At 44.8% G+C, this 24,428-nt stretch overlaps 1 protein-coding gene across 1 annotated transcript in view; it reads right to left on the bottom strand.

Annotated features, from left to right (window-relative positions):
* Positions 1 to 24,173, bottom strand: part of BMP6 (bone morphogenetic protein 6) — a 93,526-nt gene extending 69,353 nt beyond the window's left edge. Inside the window, exon 1 of the mRNA XM_079985020.1 lies at positions 23,501 to 24,173. Within this exon, the coding sequence (XP_079841146.1) occupies positions 23,501 to 24,158 (658 nt within the window). The 5' untranslated portion in view covers positions 24,159 to 24,173. The remainder of the gene's footprint in view (positions 1 to 23,500) is intronic.
* Between the last annotated feature and the right edge of the window lie 255 nt (positions 24,174 to 24,428).

Genomic DNA, 24,428 nt, shown 5'->3' with positions numbered 1-24,428 from the left:
CAAACTTTCACACTGTGACATGTCAGCTCTTTAAAAAGCTTGCCATTTAAAGTCTCCACACAGGTTTGAAGTAGAATCTAGGTAATAAAACATCTAAATTTAAAAAATGAAGGTCAGCTTAAGACAGTCTGTAGGTTGGTTGTTTTTTTAAAGGTGTGTGTGTGTGTGTGTACGGTATGTATGTATGTATACAAATACAGACCAAGGTTTGCCAAAAAACCCTGTGCTCAGTCTACTAATTGAAAAGTGTTTTGTTTTTTAAAATAGCAATTTTCATAGCTAATAGCTTTTGAGAGTTACCGTATATGCTCTTCTCCAACACACTGTCCACCTGCATTTATCTTCTCACACTAACTTCACCAGATTCTGGCATTTTCATAATAGTGGAGCATGTCTCTTCAAATGGACCTATTTCATTCATGTATTCCGATAACCTCTTTCAGTACATCTTTCAGAATTACGAGAGTGCAAACATTTTAGCATTTGAGAGATAAGACCTCACAAATTGTGTTTTTTCTTAGTGTGACATATTTAAAGTGGAAAAAGGTGCGTGCAAGACATTTTGCAGCTTAAGGGGAAGGACAACATGGACACACAAACACTACCTGGTCCATATACTGTACTCCAAATGCCACCTGAATCTTACTTTACTACTGGTGACAAGAGAGTCCTTCACTGCACCTGAGACTGTTTAGGTTTCCTAAGACAGTTTAGGTGACCCAGGACAGGCCATATAGTATACATATAGATCTGGCGCCCCCTTGAGAGTGAACAGCAGTTCAGGAGGAACAGCAGGGTTGGGGTCTGCTGATCAGAAAGTCGGCGGTTAGAATGCCCACAACGGGGTGAGCTCCCGTTGCTCTGTCCCAGCTCCTGCCAACCTAGCAGTTCGAAAGCACGTCAATGTACATAAGTAGATAAATAGGTACCACTGTGGCGGGAAGGTAAATGGCATTTCCATGCACTCTGGTTTCTGTCACGGTGTTACGTTGTGCCAGAAGAGGTTTAGTCATGCTGGCCACATGACCTGGAAATCTGTCTGTGGACAAATGCCGGCTCCCTCGACTTGAAAGCGAGATGAGCACCGCAACCCCCCAGTCGCCTTTGATTGGACTTAACCATCCAGAGGTTCTGTACCTTTACCTTTTTACCTCACACCGTCTGTCACCTAACCTAAAGCATTCACATCACTCTACTGTATGGTAGACCAATCTTGTGTACATACTGTTGTGAGATATATAGTGTATGCTCTTGCAAGATTTACAGAATAGCTCAAATCCAAAAGCTGTGAGGTAGGGCTTTATTATATGCAGGCCAATCCACATGCAAAATGACATGACCATGAAGGCTACCCACACAGCTAAGGTGAATGGGAAGGCTTGAGTGGAAATGACAATTATGTGTACACATCAGAGCTGCCTTTTGCATACATAGGCTGATAGGATCTGGGCAAAAGTCATTAAAGTCCTTTAAAACGAATTGTGCCAGCCGTTATAGCCTATTAAACCAGCATGGGTCCACTTCCAGTCAGCAGTCATCTCATTCCAGTCCAACAGAAGCCCAATTAATGCAGGAGAATGACATGATGTTCTCCTTTTTAGAAAAGCAATGCCTCAGCTTTTGGGAAGACTAATGTTGGCATCAGAAATAGCCTTCAATGTTACCAAAGCAATGCAAGAAGTGGACATGCCTCAAAGGCTTCCAAGCCATTGAGGTAACATTTGTAGGTATCCTTCCTGATCACAGCTCCTCGTTTCCACGCCACAAATATATTTGCACCTATCACCTACACAAGCACAGAAGACCTGACATATATCAGGAGACTAGCTTATAAACCTTGCAAATGCATTCCTCAGTTGCAATAAATAGGTACTGTACATATATGTAAATTATACCCCTGTGCACCTCCCCAAAACATTTATTTGGAACATCTACACCATCTATTAATCAGGATTTTGATGAATGTGTACACAATAGGTTAAGAAAGGTCTTTCCCAAATGACATGCAAACAGTTGTGCTGCATATTAGTCTTGCAGTTCTGAGTAGTGGTGAGATAATGTCAAGAGATCACAATAAGGCACATGGAGAACACTGTCAAAGTAATTTATTGTGCTTTTCTGTGTAATTATGTTATGTTGGAGCAGAGTGCTGGAAAAGTTCGTATAATCATTAGCAGAGTGGTGAATGTTTTGATTGTCAGACAGGTTGTATATGATGCAAATATATGACTCAGAAATGATTTCACATAAACATTTTGCTTAACAGTAATCTGACTCATAACCTCCAGCATAGAAAATAACAAGCCTCACAAAACATCTGTGCGCTACAAGTATTCCAAACTTGTAACAAGCCTTAATAAATATTGCACAGCAAAATCGAGTGAAGGGGTGGGGATGGGGTGGAGAAGGAAAGGGTGGTTTTCAGCCATTATTCTTGAGAAGGTCTGAGGACCTCAGCTACATCACCATCTTTGTTCCAATCAAATTTAATGTTACTTGAGAGGGGGGGTGAGGAACTCTGTCTCAAAACACCCCAAGTGCCAGAGGCACCCACTTAAACATATCTGGGTGCAACACACAAGCCACACAGGGGAATGTGCCGATTGATTTCAAAAGTCTGTCCAGGATCTAGCAAAGCATAGCGAAACACAAAGCAGTGACTACAATGCGGAACCCGGTCTTCCTCATGGCATCCATCCCGCTTCAGGTTTAATGCTACAGTAGGCTTGCCGATCGAAAGGTCGGCGGTTCAAATCCCCGCAGCGGAGTGCGCTCCCGCTGCTCGGTCCCAGCGCCTGCCAACCTAGCAGTTCAAAAGCACCCCCAGGTGCAAGTAGATAAATAGGGACCACTTACTGGTGGGAAGGTAAACGGCGTTTCCGTGTGCTGCGCTGGCTCGCCAGATGCAGCTTTGTCACGCTGGCCACGTGACCCGGAAGTGTCTCCGGACAGCGCTGGCCCCCGGCCTCTTGAGTGAGATGGGCGCACAACCCCAGAGTCTGTCAAGACTGGCCTGTATGGGCAGGGGTACCTTTACCTTTACCTATGAAGTCAGAGAGACGCGGGTGGCACTGTGGGTAAAACCTCAGTGCCTAGGACCTGCCGATCATATGGTCGGTGGTTCGAATCCCCGCGGCGGGGTGAGCTCCCGTCTTTCGGTCCCAGCTCCTGCCCACCTAGCAGTTCGAAAGCACCCTTAAGTGCAAGTAGATAAATAGGTACCGCTTTCCGTGTGCTGCGCTGGTGCTGGCTCGCCAGAGCAGCTTCGTCACGCTGGACACGTGACCCGGAAGTGTCTCCGGACAGCGCTGCCCCCCGGCCTCTTAAGTGAGATGGGCGCACAACCCTAGAGTCGGACACGACTGGCCCGTACGGGCAGGGGTACCTTTACCTTTTTTTATGAAGTCAGAGATGGGTTTAACTACTTCTCAGAATGGAATTGTTAAGTTGTTGCCTTACAAAAAGTAAATGTAGCTGTGTAGGCCTATAATAAAGGTAATTTCCCCGATACAGATTTTGCAACTTTACAGAATAAACCCGCAGTTACTAGCCCCTCATAAACCCTAGTCTGCCAGTCCATATACATGTGGCCTGAAAGAAAAAAAGAACATTTTGTAATGTTTTCCTGCCTAGTTGGCCTTAAAGTTATTCTTATTTTCTGCAGGTGACCAGGTGAGCAGCTATTTCCAAGATTTGGATTAAATCCCTCTTTGGATCTGAAAGTATACTTTCTATAAACCACATTTAGTTTAGATGGAGTTGGTCTGGATTGTGTACACACCTGACATTTGTTTTGTAAAAGCCACTCATGGAATTGCTTATTGCGAAGATGTCGTCTTACCTAATTCAGTCTTCAGACTCAATTCTCCTGACCCTTTGCCTTCTCCTTGCCCTTCCTTCTCAAAATATGAGTATGTATTTTTCTTGGGAAATGGGTGGAACTTTTAAGGAGGGCTAAAGAGCTGAAGGGGACGCAGGTGGCGCTGTGGGTAAAGCCTCAGCGCCTAGGGCTTGCCGATCGAAAGGTCGGCGGTTCGAATCCCTGCGGCGGGGTGCGCTCCCGCTGCTCGGTCCCAGCGCCTGCCAACCTAGCAGTTCGAAAGCACCTCCGGGTGCAAGTAGATAAATAGGGACCGCTTACCTGCGGGAAGGTAAACGGCATTTCCGTGTGCGGCTCTGGCTCTGGCTCTGGCCAGAGCAGCGATGTCACGCTGGCCACGTGACCCGGAAGTGTCTCCGGACAGCGCTGGCCCCTGGCCTCTTAAGTGAGATGGGCGCACAACCCCAGAGTCTGTTAAGACTGGCCCGTACGGGCAGGGGTACCTTTACCTTTACTTTAAAGAGCTGAAGACATGGGGGGGGGGGACTTAAAACACTAAACATACAACAACAACAACAACAACAACAACAACCTCTCAGCTTGAACACTGGAGTGGCCCAGTTGATTTTAGCGATGGCTTACTCCACTGTGATGGCTGTGTGTGTGTGTTGTTGCTTCATGCTTCCTTCAGATTTGAGCGCATCTGTAGGCAAAAGCACATGGCCAGTAGAATAAGTTAGACCATGTGCCTTAATTGGGATGGAAAACTGATGAACAATGGCCATGTTCCCACATTTACCATGCATAAACAGCACACTGGTGCATGAATTACAGGCATTGCCTGTAGCCATGCAAATTAGAAAGGTTCTAGGTTTATTTAGATCATTAGATCCCTTAGATCTATCCAATTACCGCCCGGTCTCGAATCTTCCATTCCTGGGTAAGGTGATTGAGAGAGCGGTTGCTGAACAGCTTGGTAGGTTTCTGGATGAAACATCTGCTCTGGATCCATTCCAGTCCGGCTTCTGCGCTGGTCATGGGACCGAGACGGCTCTGGTCGCCCTAACAGATGATCTCCGCAGGCAGCTGGATCGAGGCGGGTCGGGGCTGCTGATTCTTCTAGATCTGTTAGCAACCTTCGACATGGTCAATCACGAACTCCTGGACCACCGCCTTGCCGACGTGGGGATCCAGGGCACAGTCCTTCAATGGCTGCACTCGTTTCTCTCTGGTCGGGGACAGAGGGTGGCGCTTGGGGGGGGGAATTGTCATCGCGCCACTCCTTGGTGTGTGGAGTGCCTCAGGGTGCGATTCTCTCCCCGATGCTTTTTAACATCTTTATGCGCCCCCTCGCCCAGCTTGTCCGGAGTTTTGGGCTGGGTTGCCATCAGTATGCTGATGACACCCAACTCTATCTGTTGATGGATGGCCATCCTGACTCGGCCCCAGACACACTGGCGAGATGTCTGGAAGCTGTGGCTGGATGGTTACGTGGGAGCCGGTTGAAGTTAAATCCTTCGAAGACAGAGGTCCTCTGGCTGGGGCGGGACGATATGGGACTGAGGGGGCAACTCCCATCTCTTGCGGGGGTGCAATTAGTGCCAGCACCGTCCGTTAAGAGTTTGGGTGTAATCTTCGATACCTCCCTCTCTATGGAGGCGCAGATTACAGCTATAACAAAGGCGGCATTTTTTCATCTCTGCCAAGCTAAGCAGTTGGCCCCTTATCTCTCTCGCCCTGACCTAGCCACTGTGATCCATGCGACGGTCACCTCCAGACTGGATTATTGTAACTCGCTCTACGTGGGGCTGCCCTTGAGACTGACCCAAAAACTCCAGCGGGTGCAGAATGCCGCGGCGAGACTCCTTATGGGGTCTTCGCTGCGAGATCACATTCATCCGGTACTATACCAGCTGCACTGGCTCCCGGTGGAGTACAGGATCAGGTTTAAGGTGCTTCTTTTAACCTTTAAAGCCCTATACGGCCTAGGACCCTCGTACCTACGGGACCGCCTCTCCTGGTATGCCCCACAGAGAAACCTACGGTCTGCAAAGAATAACATCCTCAAGGTCCCAGGCCTCAGAGAGGTTAGGCTGGCCTCAACTAGAGCCAGGGCCTTCTCGGCTGCGGCTCCAATCTGGTGGAACGCTCTGTCACAAGAGACTAGGGCCCTGCGGGACCTGACATCTTTCCGCAGGGCCTGCAAGACAGAGTTGTTCCACCAGGCCTTTGGTCAGGGCGCAGCCTGACTCCCTCCTCTGGCAACCTGCACAGAATTTTGCTTAATCGGTTGCCATTAATTTGATTTTAATTAATTTTTATAATGAAATATTTTTAGAATGTGTGTTTATTTGATTGTTTGATTATTTGATTATTGTTAGCCGCCCTGAGCCTGGCTTCGGCTGGGGAGGGCGGGATAGAAATAAAATTTATTATTATTATTATTATTATTATTTTTACAGAGTATAGCAACTTACGCCCTGAAACTAATTTATCCAACCCTCTCTAGTCTGTTGTTGGAGTATACTATTAATGTGGAAGTTTTTCAGCATGCAACGATTTGTAATTTATTTATTTTTAGACACTGGGTAGAATTAAACATTGCACTATGATGAACATTCCATCTGCACAAGACTTCTGTTTGCCAGATGGAATGATTCCCCCCTCTACCCCTCTCTGGCTGTGCTGGGGGCTCTCCTGACTCCCCCCCAAGCCAGTTTTGGGGGTGTGCAGGGGGAGGGGGGAAGCCCTACTGCACAAGTGGAAGTTCGTGCACAAAGCTTCTGCTGAATCCCACCCACTGGATTTGTTTTTGTGCCCCCATAAATGTTGAAGTTCAGTTTTGCTATCATTTATGAGAAAATCCAGATACCTCTCATATTCCAAAACTGAAGAATTTATGATACCAATGAAGAAATCATGCTTTCATCTGCTTCTGCCAGTGTAAACATCATAGTTGTGCCTTGAGATTTTCTCCATCGGGTTTTACTCATTTCAGCAAAATGATCAAGTTTTCCACATTTTCTCCATTCTTTCCCACATTCTGGGCAGACCACACTTCTAACAGGCTTCGGCCAGCTGGTGCAGAAGGATCACACCCATGGGAGTCGGCAGGGGGAGGGGGGGAGGCAAACACGATCATCTCTAACAAGAATATCATTCACATCTCCTTTTTATGTCAGGTGAAAGTTGCTTCATTTTTGCTTGGATCAGGTGCATTCCAACCCTCCCTCTATTTCTTACATCTCTTGGAACTGCCTTGCATCCAACTCCAAGACAAAGAACTAAGCCAGCTTTATCTTTCGGTCCTTTAAGTTTCTGAGCATCGCACTCAGTTTCTCTCTCTTTGACATAGCTGTAAAGCGTCCCTTATTTGGCGGGACAGTCCCTTATCCCAACGCCATGTACCACTGCTGTCCCTTATTGATGATGTCCCTTAAATAAGCTACTGAAGGTAATGGGGCCCTTTCTATGTCCAGCTGTGCTTTGTCAACAGCAAATTGTTGCTGGTTTTTTTGAGTTGAATATATGCTATATAGTAATTTATGGACCTAATAGGTATCTAAAGCCATTTGCACGCAACAAAATATGTATTTTATCCAAGTAATTGTTGATCCCTTATTTTCGAGGCTGCTGGTCCCTTATTTTCAAATCTGTAAGTTGACAGCTATGCTCTTTGAGCCCTTCCCTGGCCAAGGGTCCTCTCTCTCCAAAAGAGTGTTGCTAAGAGTAACTGGAAGACTCAAGCTAACCGATGTTCATTTCTGCAACTTCCTTAAAAGCTAGTGCTTCCAGTCTTCTTTAAGGCAGTGGATGAAATAGAATCAGTCTGCCAGCAGTGGTATCCTCAAGGTACGTGGAGGATTTGAGTATAATTACAAATGTAAATTATCAGTGGACCTTCCAGCTCATGATACATCTCAATGTGACCTTAGCCTCTTGCAGTAGTGAATGAAATATGAATTATTGACTCAACAATTATGTAAATAATTTGTTAGGAATTTACTCCCCCAAACTCCCATGTCTACCTCTTGGTATTTTGTTTGGCCTGAAGCATCCCTTTGGAATGATCCGAATTAAGACAGGCACTGTACAAAATCTATTCACTACTTTAACCTGAAAAAGAGCCTGCTTTATTGTGTTTTGATTGTTGTTCCTATTGCACACAGTTATGGCAAAGGACACCAGCCATATTTAAAGCTCCCATGCACATTGCTTACAACTGTGGTCCATGCCTGGTTGTGTAAATAAGAAATGTTGTGAGCACACACTGTACCAATGCACCCATTTTGTAATACTGCACCAGAAATAAATTGCTAGGTGTTTTATTATTAAATTGGCAATATTTGCAAACTGTGGCTGTTAATTCCAAATCGACTACTATTAGCGTTGCACAGCATATTGCCCACAAGGCCAACAACAGCTAGATCACTGGCAGTCAGAACTTTTTTCCAACAAGGACCTTCACTCCCACAAAGAATGAATCTATGCTCAAGGCTGTCAGTCGCAAGACTACCAACTGTGATTAACAAAAGCCTATAAGGTAAAGGTAAAGGTACCCCTGACCATTAGGTCCAGTTGCAGACGACTCTGGGGTTGCAGCGCTCATCTCACTTTACTGACCGAGGGAGCTGGCATTTGTCCACAGACAGCTTCCGGGTCGTGTGGCCAGCATGACTAAGCTGCTTCTGGAGAACCAGAGCAGCGCACAGAAACGCCATTTACCTTCCCGCCAGAGCGGTACCTATTTATCTACTTGCACTTGACGTGCTTTCGAACTGCTAGGTTGGCAGGAGCAGGGACCAAACAATGGGAGCTCACTCCGTTGCGGGGATTTGAACTGCCGACCTTCTGATCGGCAAGCCCTAGGCTTGTGGTTTAGAGCACAGTGCCATCCACATCCCTAACAAAAGCCTATAGCCCTGCTAAAAACAGAATATAACTCTGAAGTATCAGTCTTCTCATCTTGAAAGCATTTCTCCAGAAACATAGGAACACTGCAACATGGGAACAACACAGCTACCAGCTTAGTAAAAGCTGCTGGCTTCCTTGCATTGGCTGCCAATTGGTTTCCGGACCAGGTTCAACTGGTGCTACATACCTCCCACCACGGTTTCCCTGTATGTCCCAAGTTGGGTATTAAGGTCAGGAGACGGGGGCCTGTTTTGCATCCCTTCTTTTTCCACAGTGACATCTGCATGGGAGCAGAGCAGCGCTCCCTCTGTACCTCCTGCCTACCAGAGCAAATCCTATTGCATTTTTCTGACCAAAAACACCAATTTATGTAGGCATCACATGCTAATGCTGTGTAGAAGCCACATCATCTTAGTTGGATGCTGCTGCTGCAGACTGTTTAGTTTTATTGGATTGTTATGGCTTTATTTTATGATTGCATGTTGAATCGAGCACTCCTTGGAGCAGAATTGCAAGTAAATTTTTATTAAGTTAATAGTGCTGCCAGGAGACCCACACCCCAGGCACTTGTGGACACCCACATAAGAAATCTGCAATGGGTGATGCACCCTTCCAGAAAGGCAGCTGCCATTGCCAACCCCCAACCCCCCCCAAAAAAAACCCTGTACTATTCAGTTTTTCAAAATTTTATCTTGCAGATTTCCCAATTGTTTGGAGAGTGGCAGAAAAAGTATAATATGGATCATAAGTGCCAACTCCCTTGGTTCCCAAGCACCCACAAAACTCCCCATGAAGGGACCAGGCACCCACAAATTTAAGTGTCTGGGAAATGCACGCTGCATGGCACCCATGGCCCTGGGCACCTATTGTCACGGGGCCAAGGTGACACTCCTGATAGCGATCATACTGCAAGGGAGGCAATGAAAGCAATGGATTCACACAGGAGGAGGGGAAAGTGGAGCATTGCACCAAAGGCACTGCTCAGCAGCAGTTGTTGTTGTTGTTTAGTCGTTTAGTCATGTCCGACTCTTCGTGACCCCATGGACCAGAGCACGCCAGGCACTCCTGTCTTCCACTGCCTCCCGCAGTTTGATCAAACTCATGCTGGTAGCTTCGAGAACACTGTCCAACCATCTCGTCCTGTCGTCCCCTTCTCCTTGTGCCCTCCATCTTTCCCAACATCAGGGTATTTTACAGGGAGTCTTCTCTTCTCATGAGGTGGCCAAAGTATTGGAGCCTCAGCTTCACGATCTGTCCTTCCAGTGAGTCAGCAGCAGTATCACTATTCCAATCCTATACACTTCTTCCCAGTCAACAGACAGAAGAAGGTATTTAGATCTCCCCTGGATGACAAGGCCCTTCAAACATCCATGTCTCTCTCTTGGGTATGACTTCTAGATCAGAGATTTAAAAAAAAAAAAAAATGCAGTTTTGCTCCATTGGGTAAATTAGTAAAGCTAATGACAATTGTGGGTTCATAGAACAAGGCTGTTGAAGACGTGACTTTAAAGAATTTCCTACACGATTTCAAACCCAACTTCCCTGGCATCCACAGGCAATTAACATTTTATCCATTGTGATTTTAGATATGTATAATTAATGCTACCCTATTCTATAGTAAGTATTGTTATAAAGCTTTTAACTTGTGTCTCTCCCATTTAAAGTCTCTCCCTTCTAAAAATGCAATTTCCACACTGTTTGTTGTCAGGTAAGTGTTTGCAAAATAACTTCACCAAAAAAAGTATCACAAAAAGGTACATTTTCCAATTTCTAAACAACCTGTGCACTATTGAATGGAAAGTTTTGTCTAAGCTGCTGTTGAAGTCATTAGCAGTACAGTGAGGTGACATGACGACTCCTAAGTAAGCCCTGTTGTGTTCAGACTTACTCTCAAGCAAATGTGCATAGGATCTAAAGAGCAAAAGAGCAATATTCCTGTACTTTGAGCCCTCTTTCCTTGTAGTAAAAGGTTGTAGTCTTTCATTTTAACAATCCCAGTAAGCAAAAGAGTATCCAGTTAAAAAAAAGGAAATTGCACATCCCTTGTTGAAGAAAATGAGAAAGGCAAGGGAATGACATTCACTAGAGCTTATTCAGTATGCAATACTGAATGTTGGCATGACATCCATGTTTATGCTTTCCTTGCACTGTTTATAACAATAACTTAAACAAATCATTATCTCTATAGCCACTGCTCATTTGCTTTGAAGTAAAACGAAAGGGTTCCTCCCACCTCAACAATTAAGAAACTGAATATCTGTCTTGCACTGGGAGGTGAAGAATGGTTGGTGGGGTAAGAGAGATTTCCATGACTGCGATGTGGCTAGGCTGGCTGCTCTATTTCCCCTTCCTCAAATCAAGATGTGGGACAAATAAAAGGCTAACAATTTGCTTAATCTCCACCCCTAAAAAAGGAATTGTGGAAAAGGCTGAGGAAGAGGGGGTGGAGTGCAGATTGCAGAAAATCTGGTATTCAACCATGACCTTTGAAGTTAAGAATTCTAGTTCTCAGTTAAAACTGGGATTTTCATCACTTTCAAATGTGCTCATGAAACAAAGATTAATGGCAGACTGATTATATATATTCAGTGGTTAGTATGCACAACAACCAGCAATTGTGCACATTTACCAGGCCTCTCCCATGAAGAGAGAATTATGCACATTAACCAGACAATATACATAACCCTCAGCAAATATTGGGGCATGAACCTATATCAAGTGAATTTTGTGTATTGTCTGCACAGCATGTGCTTTCTCCAATCAGTACACACAGTCTCTAAGAAACATGCCCCCTTTTCTATTTTTTCTGTTTATATTATTGTTGTTGTTAAGCAGTGTGCAATCTGTGCTCCCTGGGCTGCTATTGGCCCACCAGCCAAGCAGCAGGTAGAAGTGGATCAAAATAATTTATTTTTAAACAGTTTCTCCAAAGGAGCCCTTTTTTCTTCAGTCCAGCCCCCTTTCCACCAAGAGCCAACCAGTTCAACAGCACAAAGAAGACTGCAAGGAGAGGGGTTTTTTATTTTTTTTTAAAAAAAACCTCTCCTCTCCCTCTTACAACGCTGATGGAAATCCCTCCCATTATCTATTAAGCATAGGAAGAATTAGCTGGGGCAATTAGAATAAGAAATATTCTAGGGAGCCAGTGTGGTGTAGTGGTTAAGAGTGGTAGACTCGTAATCTGGTGAAGCAGGTTCGCTTCCCCGCTCCTCCACATGCAGCTGCTGGGTGACCTTGGACTAGTCACACTTCTTTGAAGTCTCTCAGGCCCACTCACCTCACAGAGAGTTTGTTGTGGGGGAGGAAGGGAAAGGAGAATTGTTAGCCGCTTTGAGACTCCTTTCAGTAGTGATAAAGCGGAATATCAAATCCAAATCCAAAGATCCACTATTTGACTATTGATTCAAAACCCTAAAATGTATTTTATATAATTGATTTTTTAATTTCTATTCTTTGTATATTATATTGTTGTTTTATTGCTATGGCAGATGGCTGATGCAAATAAAGATTCATTCATTCACAGGAAGAAGCTTAATAGCAGCACAGGCCCAATTATCATGAGAACACTGCAGAGGAGGTACAGTTTATCTAGCTGAGGAGGGGTTGCTCAGCAAGGGAAAGAGGACTTGGAGAGAAAGCGTGAGAAGTACCTCTGATCTTAATTTTTGGCCCCACTCACTGCTTGCAAATTACCTCCCTCCCTGCCTTTTCACCCTGCATAAAACATTCTCAGTTACACTAACATTTAGGGGGAAACTCTATATTACTGTGTATGTTATAGTTTTCATAAATGGATGTAACGTTTTGCCCACACTTGCTCTCTAGCTGGATGTGGGATTGGGGGCCTTGCCAACAAGTATGAACTGCAGAGACGAGCAATCCCTAAATTCAAGCGCTGTGCTGATGTGCCTCCAGCAATGTTCCCCCTGCCCCCAGTATCTCCATGCTAAAACATAAACATCCCAATATGCCTAAGAAGCCTTGCTCTGTATTCAATTAATCCTTGTTGCCTAATGGGAAAGGTGCCATTGCTTCAAATAGACGTTATGTCACTCTTTCGCCATTGGGTAAACAGAACATCTAACTTCTTTACAAGCAATACCCTCTAAGCAACCATAATATTGAAAATGACAAGATAAGTATTTTTTGCATATGCACCTGTGTGGGGCAGTTCGCTAAAAACATATGCTTTTATGGCTGAGGATTTAAACGATGCAGCAACAGAAAACTGCAAATCATAATTCTTTAATAATGAAATGATTGAAGAATCTTAAACAAACAAAACATTTATTTTGTTTGCTTAAAAAGAATTGAAGGACTGACTCCTAACATGCTATGGCAACCAAAAAACCACCACCATGATAGCCTGGATGATTTTCACAGCTGCTCAATCTGTCCAGCATGTTGACTTGCTATATGGTGTTAAGAATTTGTGCATGCCAGACTCCCCTAAATTCCTGGGTCCAGTAGGTGTTAGAATTTAATCAAGATTTGGGGTGTTAAATTATATGCCAGACTTCTAATCCTTGAACCCAGCTTTCCATATTCAGGAGATCACCTGGGAGATGGGCCATTAAGAAAACAAAGGTTCTGTGCTGGATAACAAATGGGTGAGGCTCCTTCTCCAGCTCTGAGATAGTTAGAAATAAAGCCAGAGTTAAGAGCTGAGAGTTGACCCTGATGTGAAGGGAAGGGGGGAGTTACAGGCTGGTAAAGACAGCAAGCTGAAAAGCCAGAGCCATGCCTGACTTCTCCTGGAATCCAAGGCTGTGGCTATGGGAGAAGCGAGACTCTCTTGGGGTTGTTGATGTTGTGAACCCCTCCATCATTGGCTCAGGTTGTATATATGTATCAATAAAGCATATAGTCTAAAGGTACCAAAGTGTCCGATGTGCCTCATTTCCAAAAGGAAATATGTAAGCACCTGGAGCCTTGCACTGCTCAGAGAATGGGGTGGCTTGCAACAATATATTTGTCATCTGGCTGCTCCACATCAAGTGCATGCTTGGTAGCAAACTTGACTTTGCTGCTGTCTAATAAAATGCAATTCTAGAACTCTAAGGAATTCTAAAATGTTTGCATAAATAAATAAGTGTGAAGTATCAAATGTTCCAGTACATATATACTATAAATTAATATTTGAAAAATCTAGAGGGAAACTGAGTTACTGATCGGCTGGGCATCAGTACACTACATAGAGCAGTCGCGTTAAATGTGAAGATTAGCATTCTTGCAAAGTCACTTAGTGACTATGTAATACATTATTTATTTTTGTTTTTAATCTCTGGCCCCAGCAATAGAAACAAGAGATTCTGATTTACTAATATGAGTTTTTTAAAAAGATATTGCTGCTTCTGGCAAACACTCTGGGAAAGTACTCCTGGCCCTTTTGCACCAACTTGTGAACTTACAAGCACCATAAAAACTACTTTTGCATGACCACTTTAACAAAGACTGCATAAAGTGATCGTTCAAATATTTAGTACCAAGAACATGCTAAAGCACTTCACGAAGCCAGAAACACAAATTCACAAATTCATTACACACCATATCACCATCTACGGTACGTAGGGGTCTCCTTTTGATCTGCAATTTCAAAGCTACCCTGAAAACATCACCGACTTTAAAAAAAAAAAATACTGCAAGGACTTTCCTTTTTTCCAATTTCAATTCTTTCAATTTGGAGCAAAGCTGGGTGGTGGTGGAGGAACACATCAAAATGCAGTATTTCAAAAGAAATGACAGGATAGATACAGGATATGGGTTGTGGCTAGCATCATGTGTACTCTGCTTCTCAAACCAGCAGTGGGAGTGTACTGGGTACAGAGTAAACAGGAGTGTGTACACAGGCAGTTACACTAGACCAAAGGGGGCTATGAACTAGCATGGTGTGTTAAAAGTATGTTGCTTAATTCAGACTTGTATTTCTTTGTAACATATGATTGATAGGCCAAGTTCCATCACCATTCTGATTTATGGGTGGGGGGCAAAATATAGGTACCCTGAAATTTTGTCAGTACCATGCGTATTTGGAATATTGGGGTGGGGTGGTCTTTACAAACAGGCCATGCTCTCTACCTTTTCAGAATAGGACAGATAAGCATATCCTTGCCAAAAGCAGACTGCCTATTTAAGGCCCAATTCTCAGTTTCATGGCATATTGTTCTGCTTCTTTGTAAAGTTTCATTTTTTAAGATAAGAACTGTAGTACACTACACTAGGAATAGTAGGGGGAGAAGACAGAAGTGAAAGCAGCAATTAATTACATCTGGTTAAAGCCTAGTTCCTGCTAAAGAACTGAAATGCATCATTGAGGCTTGCAAGCTGGGTGCTAGTGAGAAGTTTCTGGTGTTGATTCGTATTTCCTGGTACTTTATTCATGACATGACATGATTCAGAATTCTTCTGCTGGCTGTCTCTCTCTCTCTCTCTCTCTTTCGGGAATTATACTTCTCACTGTCCCCCAAAAGGAAGACCTTAAACCAACCCTGCACCAAGTCATCCACAACACAAACCTCCATGAGTCACGTATGTTACAATAATGGACTACAAAGAAAATAGATTCAAATCCCTTTCAGGTGTTTATCTGCCCAGCACAAAGGCTTTAAAAAAAATAGTTTTCAGATAAATAAAAAGTTCAGAAAAGCAAAAGGTCCCCAAAAGTAAAATGCAAAATAAAATGTAACAAAAAGAGTGGTCATAAACATATTGTCCAGCTTTCATATCTATCAAGGGTGTCAACAAACACCAGATTAATTACAGCGTGCTCCGATGTTCTGAAAAACTAAGAGTCACATATTCCAAACATCCAACAAAACAGGTGGCAAGGATTGTTTTAATCGTTCTGCAGTGGCATATGAAGCAACATCCCACCATGCAGATTGAAGTAAAGCCCAGCTCTTATTTGCCATGGGTGACTGGACATCTCTGAGCATGGCTTTAACTCACATGCACTTTAAACACGGAACACGAAGGCAAATTAACATACTATCTACCCTCATTCATATTCCTGGCTGCACAGCCCCAGGCAAGGGGCTGGTAACCAACTGCTGAACAACAACCTGCAGTGCTCAGTGAAGTGGGAGGCCAGAAGATTATCTGAGGCGTACTTGCCTGGAGGCGGAGTCAGCATGCGAAGTCAGGTCCAGTCCTATGGTCAGGCAAACAGAAATCCAGGGGTCAGGGAATCCGAGGGTCAAGGGTCAAGACAAGCAGGAAGCAGCAAGGTAGGACTAGAAACTGTAAGCGTGGTTACTAGCATCTGGCTGCTGCTGGAAGCTCTGCTTAAGAAGCCAGCTGGTTCTCATCAGTGCCTTCTCTCCTGAAGGGTGCAGCTGCAGATGGAGTCACTCTGCCTTCTCCCCCTTCAGGCTGCTGTTCAGCAGGCAAAGCTGACTCCTGCCCCATGACAAATTGCTGCATTAGCAGCACTGAAGTGACCTCCCTGAGGTGCATGGAGGTCCTTGGCTGCCCTGGGCTGACCATGTAGATGGCCTTCTCAGTGGTGGCACCCAAGCTGTGGAATGCCCTCCCACCAGATGTCAAAGAAATAAAGAACTATCTGACTTTTAGAAGACATCTGAAGGCAACCCTCTTTAGGGAAGTTTTTTATGTTTGGTGTTTTTAATATTCTATTGGGAGCCGCCCAGAGTGGCTGAGGAAACCCAGCCAGACAGGTGGGGTATAAATAATAAATTATTATTATTATTATTGTTGTTGTTGTTGTTGTTGTTGTTGTTGTTGTTGTTGTTTCATAACCATCATGGTTAGTAGCCACTGTTAGCTTTATCCTCTAGGAAAGAATATCCTTCATTAAAGGATTTCCTTTATGAAAGATTCAGTCCTTTGAATTTTTCTACAATTCTTCCCCCAGTGAAGTTTCCTTCCCTAAAGAATCTGAAATGGAGGAGTTTGCCTTACATATAGATGCCTCCACCATCAGCAGAACTAGGTTAGGATACAATGAAACATCTTGCCTGCTTTTAAGTGTGTTAATTTGGGGAGGGGTGGGGGGCTTAAGATTCCATATAGCAAAATGCAGTCTCTACTGTTTAGGTTCTTTTGAAGAAACTTATCCAATATAATTTAATGAAATTAATTAACCAGACTTCTTTTAAAATATGTCTTAGCAAAGTGTTCATTCTGGTTCCCATACTTCTGTTGCCAACTGGGAGTGTTTTGAAAATTGATGTAAACATATCGTTGGACTAGAACTGAAAACATGAAAAATGTTCAGCAGGGTATTTCAACAGCGCAATCATTAAAGAAACCATTTCCTGCATAGTTATCGTGGTTCTACTGCTTAGCTTAATGATCAACATCATTTATCAAAACATCTACATATATATATATATATATATATATATATATATATATATATAAAATCCACAATGAACTCAACATACCAAAATTCTCTCACGATCTCAGAATTTCATTGTGCATGCTGAAGTTCATTTTCATTATTCCCCCATCTCAAATGGCATAATATTTCAGTTCCAAAAATACTCTTCAAATGCCATCATCTTTTTTAAAAAGAACTATCAACATTTTAATCAAGCCTGCTTTAATACTTTATTCTTCTGTACTCATCTTTCTACTGCATTCCAGCTGTCAGTCAGTATTCCTTAGAGAAGAGAGAAAAGATAATTCTCATCCATTCTGCATTATTCTCTGAGATAAGAATCACAATTGTGCAATGTACTTTCATCCAAGTTAAGCACATTCCCTATAGCTGGAAACAATTTTTATGGGCTTTCCCTCATTCTCTGTGTTAATGGACTACCAGAAGGATGAAGTGCATTTATAGCAAGACCATGTACCGGTACTTACACAACTCTGAAGTGCGTGCAGACTGTACAGTCATTTGTGATCCTGCACCACTTCACATTGACTAAGAGGGACAAGAATGAGATGAGAACACTCAGCGCATCCATGCTGTGTAGCCTAGAATTGCAGGAACAACAATGCCCAGTCCCCAACACTGCAGCTTAGAACTCAGCTACACAGCTGCAAATAAAACGTTTTAAGTGCAATATACAATGTGATGCTAGATGGCGATGGTGAGCCTTATGGAAAATTCCGTGTACAGTGGTGCCTCGCAAGACGAAATTAATCCGTTCCGCGAGTCTCTTCGTCTTGCGGTTTTTTCATCTTGCGAAGCACGGCTATTAGCGGCTTAGTGGCTATTAACGGCTTAGCGGCTTTAAGAAAAAGGAAACAAACTCTCAAGAACTCGCAAGACGTTTCGTCTTGCGAAGCAAGCCCATAGGGAAATTTGTCTTGCGAAGCACCTCAAAAAACGGAAAACTCTTTCGTCTAGCGAGTTTTTCGTCTTGCGAGGCATTCGTCTTGTGGGGCACCACTGTATTTTTAAAAACACTTTTTTAAAAAGTATTTTCAGACCGGTTTTTATATGTGTGTAGATTCCACCTGAGTCTTTACATCGCCAATGGTTGCAAACATTCATTGCACTCATAGAAGACCATTACACCCAACTATCAAAGCACAATTTGCCTTTTGAAATCGCCTCACCAAAATGCCTACACACAACACAGGGTTCACCAAAGCTTTTCCCTAACCCATGGGCCCCAGATATCTCTGCTAAACTTACGCGTGGCATCTCTTAAAGTATTTGCTTCTGCACAACACAAGTTATTTGTGCTTCTGGTTTGGTTTTGTTTCACTTATCTGCAATATTTAAACTAGCTCTAAGGGTTTAGCCACACTTCCTCTTGTCTTACTGCTTCTCCCCTCCGGGAAAACTGCTCTTCGGTGCTCAATTGAAGCAAATGGCAAATCTGGTTTTCTCCTGCTAAAGAACACGTTTTCCCTAGAAAAGAAGCAGGCAAGGGAGAAACTGTTCAGACTCGTTATTGGAAAGCATGGGCCAAGCAGACATTGTGGACAAGCCCTAAGTAACTGCCACTTTTTTGGGGAGGGGGAGCAAGTACCGGTAGTAAGCTATATTCTCTCTTTCCGATGATAAATAGTTGAAGAGGAAAATCAGCATGTTCTGTAAGGGCTTTAAATACCTCCCTTTCCTAAATCAGAAAAGGGGCAGCTTTTTTATTTGATTACCGTACAGTTAATGTTTGAGTCTGCACCTAGCGATGCCTTTCATCAGCATATACACCAAGAAGCAACTCTCAAAGGATCAGAGGAATTATGTGCATTTGGGAGGGGTATTTAGGGAATGAGTCGCTAACCTGCGTCCATCCATACACAGGAAAAGACAGACCCTGTTTTCCTAGACGGTATGTCAGACTTTAACCACACAAACTCACAGCCGCTGAAGTTTTTAGTGCTTTTAATATCCAACATAAATTAAAGGACTGGAAAGTATAAAATGCTCTGGAATATGCTGGCACGTGGCTTACCTAGGAAGATAGGACGTCTGGAAAGAGGTCATAATTTTGGTAGTAGAGAATGTGTTTTACATGCTGGAGGTATCAGGTTCAATTCCTGGCATGAAAAGGATTTTGGGCAGTATACCTACTTGAAACCTAGCGTGAGGAGAGACATGACTGGGCAAGATGGAACAGTGATCTGATATTGCAGTGGTACCTTGGTTCTCAAACTTAATCTGTTCCGGAAGTCTGTTCCAAAACCAAAGCGTTCGAAAACCAAGATGCGCTTTCCCATAGAAAGTAATGCAAAACGGATTAATCCGTTCCAGACTTTTAAAAACAACCCCTAAAACAGCAGTTTAACATGAATTTTACTATCTAACGAAACCATTGATCCATAAAATGAAAGCAATAATCAATGTACTGTACTATAAAATAAATAAGACAGTATTGTAGATGATAAAAATTAAAATTATTATTTTTTCTTACCTGCACTGATGATAGTCATTATTTGGATGGCGGGCTTTTATCCATTTCCGCAGTCACACGATAAATCAGTCAGTAGCTGAACTGGGTTCCACACAGTCACAAAAACAAATTAACCGAAAAAGCCTCAAAAACAAAAACGCCAAATAAATAGCAAGAACAAAAGCGCCAAACTTAATCCATTCCGGAAGTCCATTTGCCTTCCAAAATGTTCAAAAACCAAGGTGCAGCTTTCAATTGGCTGCAGGAGCTTCCTGCACTCAAATGGAAGTTGCGTTGGACGATCGGCTTCCAAAAAACGTTCGCAAACCGGAACACTTACTTGCGGGTTTTTGGTGTTTGAGAACCAAGGCATTTGATTACCAAGGCGTTTGAGAACCAAGGTACTTCTGTATTGCACACACACATTCACACAAACATACACAGAGAAAGAGTGACTAGAAGTTTCGCAGGTCCCATAACATCCCTTAAGCTTTACTTCCTTTCAGTGAAAATTACTGAAGACTGCTGCAGTTTCTGTGATATAAGGTTTTTATTACACACATACACAATACACACACACACACACACACACACACACACAAACAGGGTAAGATAGAAGGGTCTCAGAGTTATCACTCCAACAGATGCTGTTCCCCATCAGGTCTTTCTTTCAGACTCAGTTTCAAGACTGCATTGCTGTTGTTCTCTCACACACAGACCTTAATCACATCACCTCCAGCCAGGGAAGTGGGGGCAGGAAAAAGAAATGCCCCCTTGCAGAAGCATCTTCAGCTACTTTGTTTCTCTGGCAACACACTGCATAACTAAATAGATGGCTAAGTGTCAGTAAAGGCCTGTTCCACAACAAAAGAGAACATGTCCGACTGATATTAACCATTTTCTGCAGTCCTCTGCTGGCAAACACTAATATTACCATTAGAAAATCCAAGGGCTACCAGGCAGCGGCGAGGGGGCAGGACGCGGAGCGTGCCCTCCCACGCGCCACAGTTCAGGGTAGGAGAGGGGCGGGTGAAGCTGTTGCTCACTCTCCTCCTGCTCTCCGCAGCTGGGTCAGACACGCACCTCACCACAGCTGAGGATGGCTGCTCTCTGCCGCCAGGTCAGAAGAGCTGCTGCTGTCGGGCGCGAGGTGTGCCACCCGCTCACCTGCCATTTTGTCACCCTCCTCAGTCATAACACCCGGGGCGGGCCGCACCCCCCTTCCTAAGCCTCTGATACCAGGGACCCCAAGACGGCATCTAGCACCACCCCAAACCTGCAGCAGTACAAATCAGCTTCGTTTGTTCAAAGAAGCAGAGGTTAATGGTATAGGTGGCACTCATCAACCTTCCAAGATAACGCAAGAGTTTAACAAGAGCAATACTATGCAAATTTATTCAGAAGGAAGTCCCACTAAGTTCAATGGATCTTAGTGCTATAAAATTTTAGCCTAAGAGTTGTAGCCAATCTTAGTCTTAGTTAGAAAATAGACGATTGAAATTAAGGTAAGAAAAGGTAAAGGACCCCTGGACGGTTAAGTCCAGTCAAAGGCGACTATGGCGTTGCGGCGCTCATCTCACGTTCAGGCTGAGGGAGCCAGCGTTTGTCCACAGACAGATTTCTGAGTCATGTGGCCAGCAGGACTAAACCACTTCTGGCACAATGGAACACCGTGACGGAAACCAGAGTGCATGGAAACACCATTTACCTTCCCGCCGCAGTGGTACCTATTTATCTACTTATGTACATTGACGTGCTTTCGAACTGCTAGGTTGGTAGGAGCTGGGACAGAGCAACGGGAGCTCACCCCATCGTGGGTATTTGAACTGCCAACCTTCTGATCAGCAAGCCCACGTGAAATTAAGAGACATAGCTAACTTCAGTTCATTAATTTTAATGGGTTTACTCTGAGTACAACTGAATTGCATACCACTCTAATTGTTTCTTTACTGCACAGGTGCTTATTCCAATGAAGAAGCCTTTGGGTTTGTTTTCAGTATTGGATGTGTATACATGTTCATGACCTAAATGTTTGAAGGAAACAGACCTCTGGTATCAGAGTCAGCTATCCTAAGCCAGCCAAAGACATATGGAAACAGTACCATGGTCAGTACCATATGTTCACGGAACCTGAACACAGCGTTGCAATAGGCATAGACAGCAATCTCTTCCAGATGACCTATTTATTGAGCATGCATTCAGATTTGTCTGCAACAAGATGCAGTGTCAATCAACTGTTTCCCCATACTTTCCAGAGCATTTTCTCATCACTTTTCTTGCAAAAAGTTTGATTATTTTGGAAGCGTGTTTGTGGCACAAGAGCACCAGATTCACTTTAATTGTGTAAGTTGATTCTGCGGGTATGTGACTGAATCCCATCCACAAAAGTAGTGAAAGCCTGGGGACAGTCAGTGGCTACTTGAGGTGACTAATGAGCAAGGGATGTGCAGCAATGAAACTGTGCAAATTACATATTCAAAGTCCTTATTAGCACAATCCTGAATTAACAATGGCCAATTTAATGGTTGGACTTCACCCCCAAAGGAGCGCTCCTCCGTTGTCTCCTAAAACAGATGGATGCCAACTGAATTAACAATATAACTTCACTGGATTGTAGAAGCAAGCCCTTTATTTATGTTGCACCCCCAATAGGTGTGATTTCATATGTCACAACCACTACTCCATCTAGCCCAGAGCTTACTCTAGTCATCAGCAGGTCTGTAAAGCCTTAGGCAGAGATGTTCCTGGGCTTATGTGAATCTTCGATACCAGGGACTGAACCCAGGATCTTCTACATGCAAGTAAATTCCCAATGTATGGAATCAGGAAACTTTTGAGGTATTCAAAATATGTGTTTATGTCCCATACAGCTAAAAGCTCCTCTAATATGAGAGGAGGCTTTAATCCAGGCATAGGCAAATTCGGCCCTCCAGATTTTTTGAAACTACAATTCCCATTATCCTTGACCACTGGTCCTGTTAGCTAGGGATGATGGGAGTTGTAGTCCCAAAAACATATGGAGGACCTAGTTTGCCTATGCCTGCTTTAATCAATTAATACTGATTGTACAGATGGAGAGGTGAAAGGCTCCTGCTGCCAAATTATAACTACCAAATTAGCTGTTTGGCCTGCACACCCAAATGTGCTTTTTAGACACTTCCACCATCCCAAGAGGTGGGTACACACACAGAGAGACACACATCTACATAAATAGGTACATACATACATACATGCAGAGAAGCTGGCAATAATTCAGTAAATGGGTGTAGCCCCCACATCAAGTAAATAAATAAAGAAAACCTTAACTAAAAGTAAAAATCGTAGAAAGTTTTTGACAGGTTTTTCTGAGAACCTGGGGCCAAAAGAAAAGTAATTTAAAGCAACTCTTGTTGAGACATTTCATTCCGAATCTGCCAGACAGAGGATGATGACAGATGGGTGTCCTGTTCCCCACCCACCTCCCCACTCCACATAAATCCTGGCTGCACCCATGCTCCAGTAGGATCGCTTCTCGGGCTTCGTATGCACCTGCCAACTTCATAAAACGGCATCATGCAAATCATGTCATCTGAACGCAACTCAACTATGCGACTTAAGATTTCGGAGCTCATTTAGCACGTGAAATTGGCGAGGGGCGGTTGCAAGTGGGTGGCACTTTTTTGGCGCGACGATAAACCGAGATTGCAACTTTCCAAGAAAACGAGAGAGGGGGGGGAGGGAGAGAGAGGGAGAGAGAGAGGGGAGAAGCAAGGCGGGGGTAGCTAGAGTAAGCGAGAACCATAAATGCACCCCCACCCCACCCCACCCCACCCCACGCGCGCACTTCTTGTTTGCACGACAAGTTTCTAGCGCGCACACACGCCACACGCGCACACGCCGCCAGGTGTTAACGAGGGCTCCGCAAAGGCTCCACCCCTTTCCTCCTCCTCCTCCTCCTCCTCCTCACACTCACCCAGGTTGACGAAGCTCATGACCATGTCGGCGTCACTGAGGAAGGCGCTATCCTGCGAGGTGGCCAAGGCTGGGGAGCCGCCGCCGCCGCCGCCGCCGCCGGAGGATCCCGGGTGGTGACTGAGGAGCGTTTTCCGCTGCAGCGGGCGCGCCGTCGGGGGTTCCCGGCCGCTGGTGCGCTGCTGCTGCTGCTGCTGCTGTTCCTGCGTCCCCTCTTCGCCCTCCTCCTCGCTGGACAGGGTATTGTAGAGATCCAGCATGAAGAGCGGCGCCGAGTTCAGCCTGCCCGGAGGGGGCACCAACTGTTGCTGCCTCCGCTGGTGGTGCGTCGGCGGCAGGGGAGCCGCTCCTTGCTCGTCCTGCCGCGCCAAGCCGTGCGCCGGCCGGGGCCGGTGCGGCAAGCCCAGCACGGAGAGGATTTCCTTCTGCATCTCCCGCTTTTCGTGAGACTTGAGGCGCCGGTAGAGGAAGCCCGCCGCCGCCGGGGACGACGACGACGACGACGACGAGGAGGTGGAGACTGGCGCCTGGGGCTGCTCTTGGCTTCTGCTGGCGCCCTCGCCGCCGCCCGCCAGCAGCGCCCCCGCGACGGGCGGCGAGCAGCAGCCGCTACTGCACACCAGCGCCCACCACCAAAGCCAGCGCAGCCTCGGAGGCATCGCTCCGCGCCTCGCCTAACCTGCTCGCTTTGTCGCCCTCGCAAGCGCTTCTCGAGCGCGCCCTGAGTCTCCTCGCTTTATATACCCCCCCCTCGGGGGCTTAATTCATTGAAAAGGGACGGGGAGGGTTGGGAGACTCCTTTATAGTCGTTAACCTCATTCCTCTCCCTGGTCAGGTGCGAATTCCCCTCAATATAAAGGCTCGCGGAGGTTCCGCGCCCGCCGAGCGGGTCTCAGTTTCGCCCGGCGTCTCTTTTTTTTGCCTCCTCA

This window comes from Podarcis cretensis, assembly GCF_951804945.1.
Source record: "Podarcis cretensis genome assembly, chromosome: 7".
NCBI classification, from domain to species: Eukaryota; Metazoa; Chordata; class Lepidosauria; order Squamata; family Lacertidae; genus Podarcis; species Podarcis cretensis.
Note: the sequence above shows the minus strand (reverse complement) of the source record. Positions and strands in the feature narration are given on the sequence as shown.